This window comes from Apodemus sylvaticus, chromosome 1 (assembly GCF_947179515.1).
Source record: "Apodemus sylvaticus chromosome 1, mApoSyl1.1, whole genome shotgun sequence".
In the NCBI taxonomy this organism is placed as follows: Eukaryota; Metazoa; Chordata; class Mammalia; order Rodentia; family Muridae; genus Apodemus; species Apodemus sylvaticus.
In genome coordinates, this window is record NC_067472.1 from 128,071,291 (window position 1) to 128,094,295 (window position 23,005).

At 47.9% G+C, this 23,005-nt stretch overlaps 3 protein-coding genes and 1 long non-coding RNA gene across 11 annotated transcripts in view; 2 read left to right on the forward strand and 2 right to left on the reverse strand.

Moving 5' to 3' along the window:
- The window catches only part of LOC127667225 (uncharacterized), a 400,922-nt gene that overhangs the window by 31,677 nt on the left and 346,240 nt on the right, over nt 1–23,005 (forward strand). The window lies entirely within an intron of this gene.
- On the reverse strand, nt 7,368–14,658 carry Gdpgp1 (GDP-D-glucose phosphorylase 1). Of its 6 annotated transcripts, XM_052160113.1 has the most exons (4): nt 13,936–14,658; nt 12,321–12,462; nt 11,474–11,676; nt 7,368–8,666 (listed from the first exon to the last, which is right to left on the reverse strand). In XM_052160113.1, exons 3-4 carry the CDS (start codon nt 11,639–11,641, stop codon nt 7,494–7,496), a joined length of 1,341 nt encoding a protein of 446 aa, XP_052016073.1. In that variant the 5' UTR covers nt 11,642–11,676; nt 12,321–12,462; nt 13,936–14,658; the 3' UTR covers nt 7,368–7,493. The 6 variants fall into 6 exon arrangements, with proteins under 6 accessions (XP_052016073.1, XP_052016076.1, XP_052016090.1 ...); XM_052160116.1 differs by lacking the exon at nt 12,321–12,462 and having other exon boundaries at nt 11,474–11,673; XM_052160130.1 differs by lacking the exon at nt 11,474–11,676.
- Nucleotides 14,907–20,577, forward strand: Cib1 (calcium and integrin binding 1). Of its 2 annotated transcripts, XM_052160144.1 has the most exons (7): nt 14,911–15,047; nt 15,178–15,212; nt 17,122–17,230; nt 19,215–19,365; nt 19,484–19,602; nt 19,688–19,776; nt 20,347–20,577. In XM_052160144.1, the coding sequence occupies exons 1-7, from the start codon at nt 14,997–14,999 to the stop codon at nt 20,366–20,368; spliced, it is 576 nt and encodes a 191-aa protein (XP_052016104.1). In that variant the 5' UTR covers nt 14,911–14,996; the 3' UTR covers nt 20,369–20,577. The 2 variants fall into 2 exon arrangements, with proteins under 2 accessions (XP_052016105.1, XP_052016104.1); XM_052160145.1 differs by lacking the exons at nt 15,178–15,212; nt 17,122–17,230 and having other exon boundaries at nt 14,907–15,047.
- The window catches only part of Sema4b (semaphorin 4B), a 41,348-nt gene continuing 39,538 nt past the window's right edge, over nt 21,196–23,005 (reverse strand). For both annotated transcript variants that reach the window (XM_052160039.1, XM_052160044.1), the window contains one exon: nt 21,196–22,868. In XM_052160039.1, the coding sequence (XP_052015999.1) occupies nt 22,129–22,868 (740 nt within the window). In that variant the 3' untranslated portion in view covers nt 21,196–22,128. The remainder of the gene's footprint in view (nt 22,869–23,005) is intronic.

Here is a 23,005-nt window from a genome sequence, read left to right on the forward strand (position 1 = left end):
ACCAGCTCCATTAACGAATTACGGAATAAGGCTAGCAAGGTGACTCAGTGGGTCAAAATGCTAGCTGACAATCCAGGGGACTTGAGCTAGACCTCCAGAACCCACATGGTGAAAGAGGAAAACCAGGACAACAGTACATTGTCCACTCACCCCTATACCCATAACTTGATGTGGTACCCACCAACATAAATAATTACTTTTGTAACTTAAAGGAAATAACCGAATGACCTCATTCAATTGCTCTGTCGTTGTCACCGTCCTATACCTGGCATCCTTACCTGGCATCCCTGCCCCCTACTTTGAATTCCACTACCTTTCTTCACCAAACCCAACCCAACATGTAATTCACATTTTGTTGTGGTAAAATCCAGAGAATAATTGACTCTCTTCTTTTATTCATAAAAAGACAAATATTGGGCTGGAGAGATGGCTCAGCGGTTAAAAACACTGACTGCTCTTCCAAAGATCCTGAGTCCAAATCCCAACCATCTGTAATGAGATCTGACGCCCTCTTCTGGTGTGTCTGAAGACAGCTATAGTGTACTTAGATATAAAAGTAAATAAATCAATCTTTTTTTTTTTTTAAAGCAAACATTGCAGAAACTACATTGTAGTGGAAATTTCTGTATTTTTTTGGGTGGGGGAATCAGTTATGTGATGTTTTGCTGAAGCAGAGACAGGTGAGAGGATGTCTTGCTGATGCAGATGGGGAAAGGATGTGTGATGATTAGAATATAAACATATTCCACAGACAGCGTGACAAGGCTCTTGCATTGGTTCGCCTTGCATTGAGTTGCTGATCTTGGTTTGTCTTCATAGAGACCAGCTTGCCAAATAACTTTCTGTGATATTCAAGTGGCTTCTTGCGGCTTCTGCTGACTCTTGCTGATCTGTGGAGACTCTCAGTTTTTTCTGGATCAACTGCTGCTACTGACTCATGTTCAATGTTTTGGACTGGACTGATGATATCCTGACAACAGAGATTTCCCAATCTACCCATAGAACTACTTCTAAACAGGTCCATGACCCTCATTTCCTATTAACATTTCTTCTCCCCTTCCTCTGGTAGGTGGACTAGAAGGATGGTGAAGCATTCAAGAACTCAAAGTAGGTTTTGAAAAATCTAAGCCTACAGTACATGGATATGAATACCTGCTTACTCTGTAGTACTGAGAATTTGCTTAAGGAACCAGTTATACAGTGACAGAAGGTTTTTCATTCTTTCAAAATTTTAAAATGTTTGTATTCTATGTGTATAAGTTTTTTTTTATTGAATGTATTTTTCATGTACATTTCAAATGTTTTTTTCTTCATGTATAACTTTTTTCCCTGCATGCATGTCTGGGGCCCACATCCTTGTTTGGTGCCTGTGGAAGACAGAAGAGAATGCCAGGTCCCTTGGGATGGAGTTATACATGTTGTGCCTTGCATGTCTATCAGTGTAGAGTTATTCACTAGGTCATGGGCAGCTTTCCAGTGGTTACTCTCCAGAAAATTGACCCCTTTTCCTAGCAGCTATCAACTGCCAATAAACTACTCAGCTGGAGGCGGGACCTCATGTACCACACACACCCTGGGATGTTGACAGGAACTGTCTCTCATGCAGGTCTTTGAACCAGTCTCTGTGAATTCGTGATTGCAACTGCAATGTCGTGTCTACACGCCTGCATTTTACAGAACTAACCACGCCTTCTTTATGTCTCCACATTTCCTAATCCTTGGAATGAGGGTGGAGGAGTCCATGCGATTTTCTTTTTGTACATTCAAGAATATTTTTATGGGCTGGAGAGATGGCTCGGCGGTTAAGATCACTGACTGCTCTTCCAAAGGTCCTGAGTTCAAATCCCAGAAACCATATGGTGGCTCACAACCATATGAGATCTGACACCCTCTTCTGGAGTGTCTGAAGACAGCTACAGTATACTTAGATATAACAATAAATAAAATCTAAAAAAAAAAAAAGAATATTTTTATTATAGTCAACAGATCTGTTGTCTTGTTACTTTTTTTTAAGATTTATTTATTTATTTTATCTAAGTACACTGTAGCTGTCTTCAGATACACAAGAAAGGGGCATCAGATCTCATTACAGATGCTTGTGAGCCACCATGTGGTTGCTGGGATTTGAACTCAGGACCTTTGGGAGAGCAGTCAGTGTTCTTAACCGTTGTGCCATCTCTCCAGCCCCTGTCTTGTTACTCCTTAAAGAGGTTTCAAGTAAGTAAACAAGCATTCATTACACGTGCAGAAAAAATTCTTCTCTAAGGTTCCATTACCCCTGACATCTAAGCTTTAAACAAATAAAATATTTTGCCTTCAATAAGCAGGTTAATACATGCTTATTTAATCTGAGTCCCGTATCAAGTTCTTCATTTAACTATAAGGGGCAGTTGCCTATGGCATTTTCAGAAGCATGAGCTCATAATTTAGATGGAATCCTGTAAGATATATATGCCAAGAGTACAATGTCATTTAAAATTTATACCTATAACAAGATATGGTTATTAAAAAGGAAAAGCATGCCGGGCAGTGGTGGCGCATGCCTTTAATCCCTGCACTCGGGAGGCAGAGGCAGGCAGATTTCTGAGTTGGAGGCCAGCCTGGTCCAATCACCAAGGCAGAAGGAGAGAAATGACTTCACAAAATTTATCCTCTGACACACACACACACACACACACACACACACACAGAGAGAGAGAGAGAGAGAGAGAGAGAGAGAGAGAATTAATAAATAAGATATATACATATTTAAAATGATATGGGGCTGGGATATAGATGAGTTGGACAGTGTGATGACCAAAGGTAAACAAAGTCCTGGGTTTGACCTGTAGCACCCTGTGAGACAGGCACAGAGAGAGATATACTACTGTGACCCCAGCATGTGGGAGGTAGCAAGAGATTCAGAGGTTCAAGATCATCCTGAGCTCTATCGTTAGTTCTAGGAGTAAACTAGAATTCCTAAAAAAAAAAAAAAAGCAAAAAAAAAAGCTGAGTTTTATGGCACTCAGAGGGAGAGGCAGGCAGATGGCAGATCTCTGGGTGTTTGAGGTTAGCCTGGTTTACACAGAAAGCTCCAGGACACCAGGGATATGTAGACAAATCCTGTCTCACAAAAACCAACCAATCAACCAAAGAAACAGACAAACAAAAAAGTAGATCTTGTAAATAGTAACCGTGTCTTCAGAGACTTTCCCTATCTATGTTGGAACATTGGAATGGGGGTGTAGGAGATCTTGGCTTGGCTTGATCTTGTTCAAGTCTTGTGCCGAGTATATTAGTCAGGGCTCTCTAAAGGAACACAGCTGTACAGGCTGTCTCACACCGGAAAGGCCAAGACCTTGTAGCTGTTCAGTCTACAAGGCTTGGGTGTCTCTGTCTAGCCCTGGAGACCTGAAGGATTCTTGGAGAGTTCAGTCTATGCTGGAATCTCAAAGAATCCAATATTTGGGTCCTAATATTTAAGTGTGGTTTTGTTGTGATTTTGAGATGGGGCTTTCTCCACGTAGCTCTTGCTGGCCTGGGATTCACTATGTAAACCAGGCTAAACCAGGCTGGCTTCAAATTCTCCTAGGGTTCTGACTGCCTCTGCTTCCTGAGTGGTGGATTAAAGGCATTATGCCACCTAGCCTGGCTTGGTTTTGGTTTGATTTGTAGACAGGGTCTCCTCAAGCAGCCCTGGATAGCCCCCAACTGATGTGCCATCTCTCCATCCTTTTTATTTTCTTTTTGAACAGGCCTAAGGCTTGTAACTTGAATCTGTAGCAGTCTTCCACCCCAGCTCCCAATGCTAGGACGTGTGTAATCAACACTGAGACTTTTAAAAACTTCCAGGATTGACTCAACTACAGGTAGGGGGCGGGCGGGGGGGGGGGGGCTACAGAGACTTAGTTGTAGAAAGATCCCCGGGGGCCATCAACTGTCAAAGACAGCATTCCCACCGTGGGAAATGCAGACTGGAGAGACTCCAGGATATATTGTACCAGGTCTGGCATCTCATTGCTTGACTGCCTGTGCTGCAGCCTTGACTCTGTCATTAGCTGCCTGACCTAAGGACGTGACTGGATCAACAGCCGTTTCTTCCTCTGTTAAATGGAAGCAATAAAAGGACCGGCACATCTTTAAGAACATTAGGCAGCTGTGGTAGCCCATGCCTTTCATCCTAGCATGCAGGAGCCAGAGGCAGTTGGATCTGTGTGGGTCGGGAGTCAAAGCCACATAGAGAGACCTTGTCTCTCAAAACAAACGGAGCACGTACTACGTTTATTTGGCGCATGCGCAGGAAGTGAGACCCACTTGCGGGGAGCTGGTTCTCCTTGAACTACGTGGGTCCTAGGGACTAAACGCCTCTCATTGTGTTGATATCCCCCGAGCTATCTCTGTGCTCTATGACCAGCATTTTTAAAACAATTTTTGAGGTAGTCTTCATATGTAGCCCAGACTGGCTTTGAACTCACTAGTCAACTCTGTTATTGGGGGCTAAAAGAAAGGATTTTTTTTTCTTTTTCTTTTTCTTTTTCTTTTCTTTTTTTGGATTTGGTTTTGTCGAGACAGGGTTTCTCTGTGTAGCCCTGGCTGTCCTGGAACTCACTCTGTAGACCAGGCTGGCCTCAAACTCAGAAATCCGCCTGCCTCTGCCTCCCAGATGCTGGGATCAAAGGCGTGCCTCACCACTGCCTGGCTAGGATTTTCTTCTTCTTCTTTTTTTTCTTTCTTTTTTTCTTTTTTTTTTTTAAAAGAGAAGTGGTGCCTGGCAGTGGCAGGCAGATTTCTGAGTTCGAGGCCAGCCTGGTCTACAGAGTGAGTTCCAGGACAGCCAGGGCTACACAGAGAAACCCTGCCTCGAGAGGAGAGAGAGAGAGAGAGAGAGAGAGAGAGAGAGAGAGAGAGAGAAGTGGAACAGCTGGATGAAGCAGTGTCAAATACAAGTGGGAGAGGTAAAGTCAGCCAATGAATCAGCCATAGGTAAAGATGGCGGTATCCCAGAGATTTAGGAAACTACCACAGGGTTCTTTGATGTGAGAAGTTTGAGGGTAGCTTGAGCTACAGAGCTTAGCGGCTCACACTCAGGAGGCAGAAGCGGCAGAATCTCTGAGTTCAAGATCAGTGTGGTGGACAGGGTGAGTTCCAGGACAGCCAGGGCTACACAGTGAGACCCTGTAAGAATCAGTGGCGCACAAAGGGACAAGAGCAAAGGTTAAGACAAGGTAACTGGATGCATCTGTAACCAAAGCAGAGCCAATGGTTCAGGCGCAGGCGAAGTCCAGACAGCATCTGGTGTAGCAAGAAACCCAGTAGAAGCACTAGAATCTAGGTAGACATCAGAGTGGTTGTTTGCTAGAAGTACTTTGACCTTGAAGAAATCATTGAAGAAAAATGTGATTAGCCGGGCAGTGGGGGTGCACACCTTTAATCCCTGTACTTGGGAGGCAGAGGTAGGCAGATTTCTGAGTTCAAGGCCAGCCTGCTCTACAGTGAGTTCCAGGACAGTCAGGGCTATACGAAGAAACCCTGTCTTGAAAAAAACCAAAAGTGATTGTTTTTCTACTATATACAGAACAGTTTTTCTGGGCTGGAGAGATGGCTCAGTGGTTAAGAGCACTGACTGCTTTTCTAGAGGTCCTGAGTTCAAATCCCAACAACCACATGGTGGCTCACAACCATCTGTAATGAAACCTGATGCTCTCTTCTGGAGTGTCTGAAGACAGCTACAGTGTACTTATTTTTTTTTTTTAGATTTATTTATTTATTTTATGTTAGTACACTGCTGCTGTCTTTCAGACACACCAGAAGAGGGCATCTAATCCCATTACAGATGGTTGTGAGCCACCATGTGGTTGCTGGGATTTGAACTCAGGACCTTTGGAAGAGCAGTCAGTGCTCTTAATCACTGAGCCGTCTCTCCAGCCCCTACAGTGTACTTATTATATATAGTAAATAAATCTCTTTTTTTCCCCCCGAGATAGGGTTTCTCTGTGTAATCCTGACTGTCCTGGAACTCACTCTGTAGACCAGGCTGACCTCGAACTCAGAAATCCGCCTGCCTCTGCCTCCCAAGTGCTGCTGGGATTACAGGCATGAGCTACCACGTCCTCAATATTTCTTAAAAAAAAAAAAAAAAAAAAAAAAGAACTTTTTCTGAAGGAGCGTTGCAGCTTTTGCAAAGACTGCAAAGTCCTGGCCCCTACAGAGTCCTGACACTTGGAATATGACTGTTGGGCACTGCAAACTGTACATGATATGGACTGAAGCTGTGGGCCCTGATGCTTTCCTTCAGGAATCATACAGACTGGGTTTGGTATGAGAAATTTATTTTACCAAAATAACAAAAAAAAACAAAAAAAAAAACCCAAAAAACAAAAAACAAACAAACCCAACTTTTGTGTAACAATCAATATTCTTTTGGGTGGCTGTTTGACATTGAGTCCACAGAGGCTGGATCTCCCTGCTGCCATATTTCATTCTGGTGTGACCCTCTTTCTTAGATCGACCTGCAAGTTTCAGAACACTGACAAACCAGGACTTGTGAAACTCTCACACTCTCCATTTAAATTTTTTTTCTTAGCAGGGTGGTGGTGGTACAGGCCTTTAATCCCAGCACTCAGGAGGCAGACGCATGCAGATCTGGTCTACAGAGTTCTAGGACTGCCAGTTCTGCACAGAGAAATCCTGTCTTGAAAAACAAAAGAAGTCAGGCGCTGGTGGCACACACCTGTTATCCCAGCACTCTGGGAGGCAGAGGCAGGCGGATTTCTGAGTTCGAGGCCAGCCTGGCCTATAGAGTGAGTTCCAGGACAGCCAGGGCTACACAGAGAAACCCTGTCTTGAAAAAACCAAATCCAAAAAACAAAAAACAAAAAAATAACAAAAAAAAAAAGAAGAAAGAAAGAAAGAAAAACAAAAGAAAACACCACAAAACAAAATTCTTTTCACAGTTACTTTTTTAAAAAAAAATTTGTTTTGAGATACATTTACGGTGTGTGTGTGTATGTGTGTGTCTGTGTATATGTATCATGATGCACATGTGAGTACACTGTACCTGTTTTCAGACACTCCAGAAGAGGGAGTCAGATCTCGTTACACATGGTTGTGAGCCACCATGTGGTTGCTGGGATTTGAACTCAGGACCTTCAGAAGAGGAGGTGGTGCTCTTAACCGCTGAGCCATCTCTCCAGCCCCCATGGTATACATGTAAAAGTCAGAAGACAACCTTTACCCTACGAGTTCTGGAGGTCGAACTCCAGTCAACAGATTCGGCAACAAGCACTCCTCCCCCTGAAATGGTAGGATCCAGCCCTTCATGGTACATGTTACCCTGGGGCCTGTTTAAGAAGAGAGATGAGAGGCAGCAGAAACATTCACAGAACACATTCAGTCAGTGCTTTCTTGGTAGTGGGGAGGCGGGGAGGCAGTCAGGAAAGGAACACAAATAGCATGAACCACAGCCTTTGGGAAAGGGCCTCCAATCAGTCAGCAAAGAAAACACTCCTGAAGGATCACAGCTCTTCCTGAGCCATCAGGGCCACCAGTGCTGCCTGTACCTCATCTGCCTGAGTTTGGGGCAGCAGACAGTCCTGAATGAGGGCCACTGCGGCCGCCTCTGTCAAGCTGCTGAAGTCTTGAGATGTTTTGACAGGGAGGTGGCCGGCCAGCTCACAGAGGGCAACATTAAACGCCCCACTTTCCTTTATTCCAAAGCTGGACTTGCGGGCCCACAGAATGACTCGGATCCCACTGAGGTCTGAGGTAGAGGATGCCTGCCCTGGGGGAGCTCCCCGGGTCACGAATAAGTTATGTGCAATCTCACAGTCACTCAGGTAGTCAGTAGCCCGGCATACCCTGCTAATTAACGCTTCCAAATCAGGCCCGGGCCCACTCGTGTAAAAGAGAAAGCCAGGAGCTGGGAGGCCCTGCAGCAGATGTACACAGCCCTTTGGGTCTAGGGGTGTGCTTGGTGCTCCCTCCACGGGCAGTGGGTGGGCCAGGTAGTAGCCGTGCAGGTGAAGATGGTTCACAGAGGCCAGACCTCCCAGGCTGTTGAAGCCCACCCGGAAGCCTGGCTGCCCGCTCAGCAGCACAGCTTCCAGGCCCACCCGGAGCACTCCCGGGAGCAGCCGCTGGGGGAGCCCGTGAGCAGGAGCAGGCACCAGCAGCACATGGCCCCGCTCCAGGGGGCTGACGTTGATCACGACAAGGACTTCGTCCTCTTGCTTTGGAGCAGCTGGGCCGTTAGGCTCCCTCTGCATCCGGAAAAGGACTTCTCCGGGTCGGATTTTATTGAAGTTAAACTGTTCCGGGTCAAACTCCTGCCTCACGCTTCTGATATTCTGGGGGCGCCTCCTCTGTATCCCTCGCTCTATATTCAGCTGAGCTACAAACCCCACGGAACCAGGGAGGATTCGGGTCTGCAGGTCTTCCAGGCGGTATCGAAACAGGCCCAGTTCCGCCCGCTGCCTCCACGCCGAGCAGAGGGCAGAGTCAAAGCGGGAGAGCGGCAGTGTGTCCGCGGCACTAGGTGAATTCCTTGGCCACTGAATCTTCTTCGAGACGAAGAGATCCTTCTGGCCATAGACAAAGTCCGGGATGCCTTGTTTCTCCCAGTCCTCAGGATTCGGAGGCAGCAGATAGGAAGTCTCCTGTGAGTGATGTGGAATAGCCATGGAGGTTACCTGAAACAAAGATGAAAAGTTCATAAATACACGAGGCCAGCTCATTTCCAAAGGTTAGTCTTATTCTGATTATAAAAATGGTAGTAGGAATCTGTCCCAAGGCCTCAGAAAATTGTGGAGTCAAGGATTTGCTGCTCACAGCCAAGCAAAAGGATTCCAAATCCTTCGGGTGGAGAACAGGGATAGTGCACCGTTCAAAGTCCAGAAGGTCACAGATGAGGAGAAGGCAGGGAAGCTGAGCAGCCCCTCCCCCCTTGGCTTGGAAGCAAAGGAGCCAAGATGAACCCAAACCCCTCATTTGTACTGCATTTAAAATTTTTGAAATGTCAAGTGAAATTTAAAAATAGATAATGTGACCTTTGTAAAATATTTAGACAGCACAGACATTGTTCTTTTTTTTTTTTTCTTTTTCTTTTTTGGTTTTTTGGATTTGGTTTTTCTAAGACAGGGTTTCTCTATGTATCCGTGGCTGTCCTGGAACTAACTCTGTAGACTAGGCTGGCCTCGAACTCAGAAATCCGCCTGCCTCTGCCTCCCAGAGTGCTGGGATTACAGGCGTGTGCCACCACCGCCCGGTGTCAGACATTGTTCTTAATTCCAGCATCTGCAAATGGGGGTGTTTTTACTGAATTAAAAACATATTTTGAGGGCCTTGAGAGCTGTCTCAAGCCTGACAACCTGAGTTTGATATCCTAGAGCCACATGGTAGAAGAAAACTCCTGCAGTTGTCCTCTAACCTCCACGTATGCACTTGCTCACAAGTAAATATATATAATAAAAATATAAAACTAATATTTTGAGCCTTTCCCTTGGCTGGCAGTGCGGAGGGTTCATGATGCTTGAGGTACTGTAAACCAAGATGTTAACCAGCAGGAGTTCGTCAGAGCTCTGACAGCCTTCCTCAGAAAGCCGGGGAAGCTAAAGTGGGTGGGCACAGTCGAGCTGGCCAACGGGGCAGAGCTTGCCCCACGTGATGGGAACTCGTGGGTTCTACACACGAGGGGTTTCCACAGCTGCACCTGTACTCATGGTGGCACAGAGGTTGGTTCCAGGACCAAGAGCTACAGAGGATGGCAGAGAAATGGTGTCAGGCCCCGCCACTTCAGCAGAAGCTCTAAGAGTGTGGCCTGTCGGGTCCTCCAAGCCTTGGAGAGGCTGAAAATGGTGGAAAAGGACCAAGATACAGGCGTAATAAATTGCCTCATTCATTTTATATATATGAAGGCATGCGCCACCACTGCCTTTTTTTTTTTTTTTGAGGGCTAGGGATGTAACATGCCTGTGAATCCAGCCCTTGGCAGATCTGAAGTTTAGCACTGCATTGACTACAAGTGAATCTGGGGCCAGTCTGAACTATATGAGATCCTTTCTCAAAAAAATAACATAACAATTAGACTGAGAGTCAGGGTGGTGGTGCATATCTTCAGTTCCAGCATTGGTCAGGCTCTCAGAATCACAGCATTAGGTCCCTAAGAGTCTACACAGTAAGAACCTGCAGGATGGGGGGGGGGGAGGGGGAGAGAGAGAGAGAGAGAGACAGACAGACAGAGAAGGAGGGAGAAAGGGAGACAGACAGACAGAGAGGGGAGGGAGACAGAGGTAGATCAGCTTCAGTCTGAATGCGTGTTCCCTCAGCTTTGCTGGTTCACATACGCATACTGGTGACCCAGAAAAAGAAAAAAAAAAGATATACAGAATTCAACCTAAGTTTTAATAAGTATACAGGTCAATTTTCTACAGTAAAATGCAAATGGCCAATATTTTTTAAAGTGTTCAAATATTTTGGCCATCAGGTAAATGCAAATTAAAATGCTCTCAGGGGGTCTGGAGAGATGGCTCAAAGCCCCAAAGCACTTGCTCTTCCAGAGGTTCAATTCCTGGCATCCACATGGGGATCTGATACCCTCTTCTGGCCTCTAAGGGCGCCACGCACAATGCGATGTACAGACATACATGCAGGTAAAACACCACAATCACATCAAAATTAAATTTAAAAAGAGCTAGTCAGAAGCGGACGGTGACAGTGCACATTTACAGTCTCAGGGCTTGAATAGCGGAGGCAGGAGAATAAAAAAGTCAAGGCCAAGGGCTGGGGGTACGGCTCCGAGGTTCAGGGTGCTTGCTGCTCTGTCACAAGGACCAGGGTTCCAATTCTGGCTCAGGGGGCTCACAACTGTCTGCAACTCAAGCTTCAAGAATTCCAGCATCCTCGGGCCTCCATAGCACCTGCAGACACAGGTGTGCATACACTCAATGCACAGACACACAAAATAAAAGTAGGAATATTAGCTGGGCGGTGGTAGTGCACGCCTTTAATCCTAGCACTTGGCAGGCAGAGGCAGGCAGATTTCTAAGTTTGAGGCCAGCCTGGTCTACAAAGTGAGTTCCAGGACAGCCAGGGCAACAGAGAAACCCTGTCTTGAAAAAAACCAAAAAAAAAAAAAAAAAAAGCAATTTAAAAAAAAAAAATATCCACAGCTACACAGGCCAGTATGACTGCATGGGCCTATCTTAGCAACAAACTAGGGGTTTGGGGGTTTAGCTCAGTGGTAGAGCGCTTGCCTAGCAAGCGCAAGGCCCTGGGTTCAGTCCTCAGCTCTGTTAAAAAAAAAAAAAAAAAAAGAGAAACAACAACAAACTAAAAGACCAGTCCCATAGGAAAGTGACGGCTTTGGGCATCACCAGGGCCTGCCCATCACTTAGTTTCTATACGCAGTACAAATCACACATAGAAGTAGTGACAAGTCACACGCAGATGGTTACCTCACTACGCACACAGGGAAAACTGTCACTCAGTAAACACTTACTGAGCAAGTGCTGTTGCTCAGGCTTGGGAGATCATGGGCCTCAGAGCTCCTCAGGAGGTTTGCAGAATGGAGGAGAAAGACTTTAACCCAATGATAACCAGAGCCAATTGAAACTGCAAACACGAGACACAAGGTGTGGGAGAGCACTGGATCCTGTGTGTCCATCATGTGTCCATCCTTGGAGGCTTGCACAAGGACGCCTGCTGTAGGAGGAGAACAGAGCTGGGATGCTCAGAGGCTGGACCATGGGAAGCCAGGCCACAGAGGTGGGTCACAGAGGGTCCGGACTGGGCTTGAGTCTGTTAGCTACGTCCGTGCTGTTCTTGTAAACCACCTTCGCTTTGGCTATGTAGTGACAAATTCTAAAACTAGAGTCATTGGGTTTCTAGAACTAAGGTAACTTGTTTTTATAGAGTCTTTCCTTCTGTGCCTTATGCACACCCTCTCACCCACCAGTAATGGCTGGCCATGAAAGGTAGTTTTTGATCACCAGACACTCTGACTCATTTCTTACTCCTGGCAATGGCCAACTGCAGGCCAAAAGAGGAAGCCTTCCAACCAACCCCCATGCCAACTATTTCTGTCTCCGACGGTCTGCCTAACCCCAGACAGCAGGTTGGAATCTGACCAGAGTCCAACCCATGGCAGGTTTGTCATGAACAAAAGACGGCCACTGTTGTTTATTTCCTTGTCTGTGCTCTTTCTTCCCCATCTTTACTGAGACATAAGGTTTTTACTTCTTTCTGTTCTTATTTGACTTATTTATTTTGGGGTGCCAAGGCTTTAACATATTAAACTGAGATAGAGGCTGGGCTGGTTGATTGTTTTTTGTCAACTTAACACAAACCTAGACATTTCTCGGAGAGGAAATCTCAACTGAGGAACCGCCTCCATCAGACTTGCCTATAGGCATCAAGGCATTGATGATTGATGATTGACCAGGGAGGGCTCAGCACCACGTGGGTGGTACCACCCCTAGGCAAATGGTCCTAGGTGGAAAAATAAAGCAGTTGGAGCAGGCCAAGAGGAGCAAGCCAGTAAACTGTTTCTTCATAGCTTTCACTTAAGTTCCTGCTTCCAGGGTGACTCTGGACTTTACTCAGTGATAGTTAACCTGAGAGTTGTAAAAATATAATAAACCCTTCTCTCCACAAGTTGCTTTGGTCATAGCAATAGAAACCCTAAATCACATTACCATCCTCTATTTCTTCTTCATCATCATCATTATATTATTTTTAAATCTAGAGCTAGGGTTTTACTATGTTGCTCAGGCTATCTTTTTCTTAAAATTTATTTATTCTTATGTATGTGAGTATGCTGTTGCTGTCAGACATGCCAGAAGAGGGCATCGGATCCCATTACAGATGGTTGTGAGTCACCACGTAGATGCTGGCAATTGAACTCAGGACCCCTGGAAGAGCAGTTAGTGCTCTTAACTGTTGAGCCATCTCTCCAGCCCAGCTCTGGCTATCCTTGACTTGTGAGCTTGTGATACAAGTCTCCTAAGTAGCTGGACTTACAGATCTGTGCCACCAGGTCCAATTTATTTAATAACTTTAAACTACGATATACATGCCCAGGCTTAATAAAGTTTCCCTTCTACTTGACTCCAGATACAATCAAGCTGACCACCAAGATCACAGAATCCACACTTCCTCCTCCAGAAGCTTGGAATCTTCACTTTTTCATACAGCATAAATATGTTCATTCATACTTGCATCTGATAATTAGAATGAGTTAGAAGGATAAACTGTACACTGGGAATCTCACTAGGTATACCAAGCACATTCAGGGGCAGGCTCTATGCAGTAGATGGACAACTCAAAAATGTACTCAATAGTATTTTGGGATTTTTTTTTTAAACCTTACTCGTATTCTGCTTATATATTATCGGTTGGGGGTAAGGGAGAATGAATCTGTATTAGCTTACTCTAGTACAGCGCTTCTCAACCTGTGAGTCATGTTCCTTTCACAGGGGTTACCTAAGACCATTGAAAAACACATTTACATAATGATTCATAACAGTAGCAAAATTGCAGTTATGAAGTAGCAACAAAAATAATTTTATGGTTGGGGATCACCACAATGTGAAGAACTGCATTAAAGGGTAGTAGAATTAGGAAGGTTGAGAACCACTGCTCTAGAGGACCAGAATTGATGAATATTTTTTGAGGGGATTTATTAGATTGGTTTACTCAATGTGAATACGGTGTGGGCTGACCAACAGTGGCAGCTAGCTGCTCACAAGGATACATTTTAGCAGTCCCAATCCCAGCGCTGAAGGCTGGGAGGGTTCCTAGAGAGCTGTTGGTCTTCAGTCTGAGCTGGAAGCAGGAAGACGATGATTCTAACGTCATCAAAGGAACTCCTTAGTGGCAGGAACTGGATAGACACTTATCAGCGGGCAAACAGGTCAAAAGCCGAGTTTCCATCTGCCCTTTCCCTTTTGTACAAGGTGTCACCTGAAGGCACTGCGCAGTGGGTCTTCGCACTTCAAATAAGCTGATGCAGAAAATCCTTCACAGGAGTGTCCAGCAGTTTCCCTTCTACTTGACTCCAGATCCAATCACGTTGACTACCAAGATCACAGAATCCACGTTTCCTCCCCCAGAAGCTTGGAATCTTCACTTATTCACACAGCGTAAATACGTTCCTTCATACTTGCAATTGGTAATTATTAGAGAGGAGAGAATGACAAATGAACCAGCCTTGGTCCCTACAGTTTGAAGCTCGCAATTTGTGGGAAGAATCAAAGGAGGCACGTCAGCTGTGACGATAAAACAGCAGTGGGCATCTGTGGACAGAACTGACCTCTAAATGCCCGAGTCCGGACACATCACGTGAAATTGAACCTATGTTTGTAAAATGGAAGCCTACCTTGTCAAAAGTTCCACGAATGGGCTATAACTGCACAATCCAGTAAACGCCTTCAAGAGAGAGCAAGCTAAGCTTCGTCTGGATGAATTGGCACGGTGGCAGCGGCTGCAGCTTTTGTCCAGTAAGATAGTCTAGGGCTGCTCCTACCGGCAGAGGGGCACCGGATCTTCTCCAGCCCGGTAACGAGTATGGAGGTTACCCGTCTCCACCCAGAGCTGGGGTCTTCAGCACTTGATTTAGGTGAGGCGGATGCATCTCAAGGCTGTGTGCAGAGACAGGTCCCGGAACTTAGCAAAAGCGTGGGTGGGGGAGGGGGCCCGACGCAGGCGCAGTCTGCATCACGTGCGCACTGGGCATTCCGCTCCGCCCACTCGAAGGCGGGGCCATGAGGCCTGGGCCCCGCCCCGGCGCGTCCGGCTCCTCCCCGGGCCCTCCCTCCAGCTCTCCTGGGCCCGCGGGGAGCCGGGAGCTGGCCCGCTGAGCGGCGCTAAAGGTGGCGGGGCACTGTAGGCAGGGGCGGGCCCGAAGGCGGAGGCTGAGCAGCGGTTGCTGCGGGGACTGGGCGGGGACGCGGCCCCGAGGACGGAAGTGAGAAAGTTGCCGGCGTCCCGGGGAGAGTTGGCCGAGCTGTGCGCGCACCGCAGCGATGGGAGGTTCGGGCAGTCGCCTGTCTAAGGAGCTGCTGGCCGAGTACCAGGTGCGCGGGGCGCCAGTTCTCGCGGAGCTCGCGTGCGGGCCCGCGCAGTGGAGTGGGGTTCGGGAACAGGTGGCGGGGCGGCCGTGGCTTTCTGGCGGCTTGCAGACCCTTGTCTGGATTTGCCTTTCAGGACCTGACGTTCCTGACCAAGCAGGAGATCCTCCTGTGAGTGCTGCCCTGACCCCAGTCCTCCAACTCGGGATTGCCGGGGGGAGGGCTTTGCGGGTGCTTTGCTAACGGGGTACGGACTGGACGCCTCACCTCCGAGGGTGGGTCCGTGCTTCAGGGATGTCAGGAACACTCGATCTGGAATCGGAGGCCCAGAGTGGAAGTCCCGCCCGCACCAGAGCCTCACCTTTGCACCACGCAAACATTTCTGCGTATCCAGGAAAAGTTGAGCTGTTTGAGCTCCGCTAGCCTCCTCACTGCCCAGCTTCCTGCTCTCCTCTGAAAGGAACTACTGTGGCTCTATGCGGACTTTGTCCTCTAGCAAAAACAAGATGTTTTGAGAGTGGCTCACTGTAATCCCAACTTTACCTGTTTAATTCAGTAACCGTTAACGTTTACTGAACCCTTACTCTGTCCAGGAGCTGCTGAGTGATTCCCACATTACTTGAGTCTTCAGGAGGAGGTTACAGATCAATGAACTAGACAGGTTCAGAGTGTTCTGGTAATTATAAATGATTTGATGGCCAGGGCGCTTGAGTTAGGAGGTTCCTAGTTGCCCCATGGCAATGAAATTCCACTGGGAAAGAGCTGGTGGCTGAGAAGAGTTCCTGGGGTGAAGGTGATATGTGTTTTTGTTACTGTAATGTTAGAGTCCAGGTACTTGGGCCACACAAGCAGCCCTAACTAGCTAGGCTGCGCCACCTGCCCTCAGTAGGGCAATTAAAGGGACAGTATTGAAAAGCAGAGAAATGAAATGTATCCAGTGTGGCCACTGGAAAAAAGGAACAGAGAGGTCCAGTGACCACCCTTCCCTACCGCAATCTCTAAGTCAATCTTCATGTCCAGCTGATGTGAGGACATCTAACTGCAGGGCAAGAGATATGTATAACTAGACAGCAGCCCTGGTCAGGATGTAGTCTCGCCTTCCTTGTCTCTGCTCTAGTCTCATGAAAGGTGATTTGACAAGTTACCAGAGCTGTGAGAAATCTCTTTCTGGTAGACATTTCCTCCTTAGCAGACAACAGGCTTTATTCTTCTCACAACCGGAGATTACTGGGGAATTTCAGTTTCAGGTCGTTGTTTCTATAGTCTGATAGCCAAAGGATGGGCACAAATGCTCCAGAGTATCTTTTTCCTGTCAGAACTGTTACAAAGAATGCTTGATACTAAGACCGGGAACATAGCTGCCCAGGACCTCCAAGACCAAGTTCTTAGTACAAAGGAGATTTGCCTTAGAGGGACAGAGAGCGGGGAGTAAGAAACAGACAGGAGATAGAGGACAGGAAGAAGGGGAAAGGGACAAGGGAGCGGGGGGAAGGGTATCTGTCCTATAATGGGACAAAGGACTGCCTATGGATAGAGGAAACAGAGGTGGCACATAGGAAAATGACAATTTATCAAGGTACATGGGGAAACCCTGTGTTAGGATGAGGTGTTTAATTTTACTTGGGCATGTTAACTAGGTGAGCCAAAGAGGGCTTTTGATTGCTGGACTTGAAGACTTTGATAGCTGGACCTTGCTAGTCAGCCTCAGGAGGAGGAAGTAGCCAAATAAGGGAATAGACCATGGGGGCTAGCTTTAGGATGTACGTTTGTACGCTAGGTAGAAGGAATTGGTCCTTGCAGAGGGAGCAAGGCCTGCCAGAGCCATGCTCACCAAGCCGGAGCATCTGCAGACACAGGTTAAGTTCTTCTCTGTAGATCCCACCCTAAGAAGGGCCTCCAAGCCTCTGCTGTTCTGTGACTTACCTCTCTTTGGCTGAAGGTTGCCCAGTGACTGGGAATCCTGGGTGTGTGGCTTAGTTTCACAGCTGATTTATAGGGGATTCAAGCTGCAGAATGGGGATGCAGTAAAGATGGAGACAGACTGCTTGTGGCCACCGATAAGTCCCCCTCTCTCTGCCAGAGCCCACAGACGCTTCTGCGAGTTGCTTCCCCCAGAACACCGGAGTGTGGAGGAGTCACTGCACACCCGAGTATCATCTGAGCAGATCCTCAGCCTTCCAGAGCTCAAGGTTCAGTCCTCTACCCACTTTATCCATGCTCTGCTACCTTGCCTAACCCTTCCCAGTGGCTGTAAGCACATGCCACCACACCCTGGGGTTTCATTTTGATAGTGATGACACGTAATTGTTTGTGTGAGACGGGACGTGTACACATGTCTGTGCTGGCGCCTGTGGAGTACAGAAGGCGTGGATCCGGGTGCTGGGGTTATAGGCAGTTGTGAGCCACTCCTCGCAGGCGCCAGGAGCTGAACGAGGGTCCTCTGTGAGGGCAGGATGGGCTTGTAATCGCTGAGAGGTCTCTTCAGCCCAGTGGTTCTGAGGACTGAATGCAGGTCTCTGTGTTTACGTGGCAAGCACTTTACTGGTTGAGCTAACGGACCACTTTCTTTCTCTGATCCGGGCTTTTACTCCATAGCCCTGACTGACAGTGATCTTGCTTCAGTCCTCCTTTCCCTGCCTTGGGAGCACCAGGATTATAGGTCTGTGTCATCATGCCCAGCTTGCTATGAGTAATAATAATTATTGTTGTTGTTGTTGTTGTTTTCCAAGATGGGATTTCTTTATGTATTCCTAGCTATCCTGGAATTCGATTTGTAGACCAGGCTGCCTCAAACTCTGCCTGGGATTAAAGGCATGTGCCAGGATCACTGCTATGTAAGCCAGGCTCTCCTTGAACTCTTAAGATACACCTGCCTTTGCCTCCTCAGTGCTAGAATTAAAAGCATGCACCATAACACTTGCCTGCAATTTCTGTGCAAAGAGCCTGAGTGTGTAACCAAATAATGATGCAGTTAAGTATATTTAAAAATGACCAGCTTGGGGCTGGAGAGGACTCAGCAGTTAAGAGCACTGACTGCTCTTCCAGGGGTCCTGAATTCCAGTTCCCAGCAACCACATGGTGGCTCACAACCATCTGTAATGGGATCAGATGCCCTCTTCTGGTGTGTCTGAAGACAGCAACAGTGTACTCACATTAAATAAATAAATAAATAAATAAATAAATAAATAAATATAAAATATAAAAAATGATCAGCTTGGTTCAGCTAAGGATTTAGCAGATAAAAACACTTGCCTTGTGCCAGGGGGTGGTGGTGCATGCCTTTAATTCCAGCACTTGGGAGGCAGAAGCAAGCAGATCTTAGTTTGAGGCCAGCCTGACCAGATCTGACTGTAGAGACAGAATCTCTAGTCCTTTTATAGAGAAACCTTGCCTTGAAACTCCAAAACCAGGGCTGGAGAGACGGCTCAGAGGTTAAGAGCACTGACTGTTCTTCTGAAGGTCCTAAGTTCAAATCCCAGCAACCACATGGTGGCTCACAACCATCCATAATGAGATCTGATGCCCTCTTCTGGGATGTCTGAAGACAGCTACAGTGTACTTACATATAATAAATAAATCTTAAAAAGAAAAAAGAAAAAAAGAAACTCCAAAACCAAAAACACTTGCCTTGCAATCCTGAGGACCTAAGTTTGATCCCTGGGACCTGTTGTAGAATTGTCTATGAAGAGTCGCCCTTGATTTCCTCGTGTGCGTAGTCTCATGTGCTCACATGTCTCATGTGCTCACATGTGCACACGCACAATTACAATAATCAGCCTCTTGTTGCTGTGCTTAGCATGCCTCCCTTTTCCTGCTATGACTCTAATTGTGAAGTGTGTGAGTTAGACTCCCAGAAAGCACCTCTGCCCCTTCCCTGGCTGGATTAGTGGTCTCTTTAGTGCCCTCCATGTCCTGGCCTCAGAGGGTCTCTCCCCTTCGAGCCTGAACGCCATAATGCTGCTACTGTAATGAGCTTCAAGTTTCCAGAAGGGAATCAGGCATGGTGGTGCACACCTCTAATCCAGCACCTGGGAAGTAGAGGCAGGAGGATCAGGAATTTGAGGCCAACCTCGGTTTATGAGACCCTGCCTCATAAAAAGTTTCCAGTTGAGCCAGCTGAATATGTAACCCAGACCATGCCCTGTGATGATCACAGAAGGCTTTCTTATGTAGGCCAACCCCTTCAAGGAGCGAATCTGCATGGTCTTCTCCACGTCACCTACCAGAGACAGCCTGAGCTTTGAGGACTTCCTGGACCTCCTGAGTGTCTTCAGTGACACAGCAACCCCAGACATCAAGTCACACTATGCCTTCCGCATCTTTGGTAAGCACTGTGAGAACTGCTGGACCCCACTCCTTCCCACACAGGAAATGAGGGCAGGTGTGCGCCTGCAGACCACCTCTTGAGCATGTCCTTGTTGCTCCCTGTGGCTGCCGCCTAGACTTTGATGATGATGGAACCCTGGACAGAGAAGACCTGAGCCGGCTTGTGAACTGCCTCACGGGAGAGGGCGAGGACACTCGGCTCAGTGCTTCTGAGATGAAGCAGCTCATTGACAATGTGAGCGGAGGCTTCTAGCTAGGCTGGGGTGCTGGGGGGGGGGGGGAAGAGGTGGGGCTGAAGCCTAAAGCCCTCCCTTCCCCAGATCCTAGAAGAGTCAGACATCGACAGGGATGGGACCATCAATCTCTCCGAGTTCCAGCACGTCATCTCTCGCTCACCAGACTTTGCCAGGTGTGACAGGAGCCCCTGCATTCTGAGTACCCATCTACTCTGGGATGGTATTAGAAGGATGGCTCAGGATGTCCTTTCAGAGGGGACACAGGGTCCCAGCCCACTCCATTTGGAGTGCACCACCACACCCAGCCTGGACTTTTAAACTTCTGGTTTTCCTTCCTCTACCTCCTGAGTACTAGGATGTCTAGTTTTGTGGTACCAAGAATTGAGCAGAGTTTCAAACACGTTATGCAAGTACTCTACTGATCTATATGTCCAGCTGCTCAGACAGGAATCTTTGGCTGTGGTGGTGCAGGTCTGAAAGCCCAGCACACAGAAGGCAAAGGCAGAATTGTTGTCTAATGCAAGGCTAGCTAGGTGTATACACAGTGCATTCCATGCCAGCCAGAACTTGGTTTTTGGGGGGGCAAAAAAGTCATAGGAGAGAATTGGGTGTGGTTAGTCAGGGCTGTACCACCCCTTGTCTATCAGAAAACCCAGCTTGGGCTGGGGTATAGCACAGGGGTAGGGTGTGCATGTCAGGCCCTGGGTTAGATCCCCAGCTCACTCTTCCCTCATGTCGTGCAGCTCCTTTAAGATTGTCCTGTGATGGCTTCTGAGTGCCAACATCCTGTCCGAGACCTTTCCACTGCTGAGGTGTGGTGAAGGTTATGCCTGCAGTGTCAGGGCCAGTGCCGGCCCCTCCTGGAGAGGGCGCTGCAGAGTCTGGCCCTCTGGCAAGGGAGGACCCTCCCCCTTGTCACTACTGTTATCATCACTGTGTTTACTAATTGGTAATAAAGGTTTAGAAATGTTTGACTTCCTTGTATGACAGTAGCAACGACTGGACATGTAGGCGCCTCTGATCATCCCCACTTTGGAGACACTGAAGTTTAGCTGCATATGTGTGAGAACTTACAGGATGGGTCACCAAAGAAAAGTCCGTTTTCCATATCATCTGAAAACTTAAACACTAGAGATTAACAAAACATCCTGTCCTGTACCCTGAACTGGGTGCAGAGGAAAGGGATTCACCCTGCTAAGACCTCACTCTACCTGGTAGCATCAGTCAGACTTTAGAGAAAGGCTTGGAACCCCCCAGGAAGATAAAACCCAAAAGTAGCTCCACACTGGGGAGATAGCTCACTTAGTCAAGTATCTGCCTCACAAGGTGAGGACCTCAGTCCTTAAGTCCCAGTGCTGGAAGGAAGGGACAGCTAGCCACTCTCTTAATGGTTGAACTTCGAGCTAGCGAGACCCTGCCTAACAGGGCAAATGCAGTTCCCAAGAATGGTACCTAAGGAGAGCCTTGGTCTCCGTATTACATATATTCACATCACATACACATAAAGCAAGGAGAACTCCTGGTCTCCACGTGCACACACGCAAGCATTCACATTACACATATACAAAATGAATTCCTTCAAGAGTCTGGGCCACAATTAACTATAATTTGTCAGATTTTATTTAAAAAAAAAAGAAAGTAAAGTGCATCTTATTAAAAAAAAAATATAAACCCCATGTAGATTCAGGGTCCTTGTGATGGGCAGTGTCAGCATCCCTTAAAGTAATGGGTGAGGGCACGGTGAGCTAGGACAGGGATCAGGGAGGACCCAGAAGTCTGTGTTGGAATTAGAAGTCGGGTGGGTGGGGACACAGTTCTCTGACTGGGAAAAAGACAGCAGGCAACAGTCTTCTGTCACAAACCCCCCTGGGGTCACTCCCTTGCTTTCGAGGCCACAGCCTGATACAGGCTGGAGAAGTCCGGGAACTGGGGCTGAGCCCAGGGTCTGGTGAGGAGGGCTGCAGAGCCGGCCCTAGCCCTCTGGTCCCTGAGGTGGTGTCAGTGGTCACAGATAAGTCCTCGGTTGGCTGAAGCTGGAGCAGGCCCTGCCTCTGCATGGAGAAAGGGTAGCCTCAGCGGCAGAGTAAGGCGGAAGGAAGACTAGTCCAGTGGGGGTCCAAGCTCCGGTGCACAAAGCCACTCTCTCCTAATGGTGAACTTTGAGCTAGGGGACTTTGGAGACATCCCGGAGAGCCCAGCAGGCTGAACTGGAGTGGCTGCGTCATATAGTCTTCCTTGTCTGTCTCTCCTTCCTCTCTTTCTGGCTTCACATTTGCAGTTTGAAACAAGGGCTCAGTTAAGTAGCAGAGTTCTGCCACCCAGACAAGGACCCTCTGGCCCCTGGAGGCAGCCCCCTTTTCGGCCAGACACCGGAACTGCTCCGCTGGCTGGGCTGTTGGGGCTGTGATACCAGCTGCCTTCCCAGGCAGGGTACCGTGGTTGTGTTCTGTGAGAAGCAGAGGTAGCTGACCTCCACGAACATTCACAGTCTCTGAGGTCAGGGTAGCCACATCTAAAGTCAACTCTCATACCACAGAGTCTCGGATCTCAGAGCCCAGTCGAACTCGGGGCCGGGGACACATGGGAGACACTTCCACAAAGCTGTCCTGGATACTCAGTGGCCTCTTCTCTGACTCAGTGAAGACTCGGGGCCCTGGAGAGCTATCCGACAGGGCCTGGTAGCCTCGGTGGTCAAGTGGGGTGCTAGGAGGGCCTACACCATTGAGCGGTCGGGTCTCAGGTGGCAGCACTACAGGGCGAGTCTTGGGGTGCACACTAGCACATTCGCCCTGCTTTAGGAAGAGTTTCATGCCATCCCGATGTCGGTAGAGAAAGAACAGAACCAGAAGCATCACAGCAAACCCAAAGAGAGTACACATCACCAGGAATTCATTCCAATAAGATTTGTCTGCACCCCAGCTGGCCCTACCACCAGCCGGTGCACTCACTCGTGATGTGTTGATAATGACGGGGGTACCATCACGCTGGTCCTTTTGGTCCATTACCCCATCCTCCATCACCTCTGGGCAGTAGCTGGCCACCAGCTGCCGGAATCCTTCTTCTATCGACCAACACTGGAAGACTCCCAGGCCCTGCTGGCTGCCCACTAGCAACAGGTCCCCAGTGGGTAACACACGGCAGGAGGCAGAGGCATTGACTGGGGCCCCATTGTGCAACCAGAGCCGAGTAGCCAGGTTTGAGAGGAGTGGGCAGGCCAGGGTGTTCACTGTGTTTGGTTGGATCTGGACGTGTTTACATGGCTTACCTGTGGGCAGAATGGGCATGGGGTAGAAGAGGCCGCTGCCCAGAGCAGCCCCAGACTTAACCCCACCCTCCTGCAATCTGGTGCTATGATAATGTGGAAGTCTGAATGAGAATGGCTCCATAGCTCATAGGCAATGA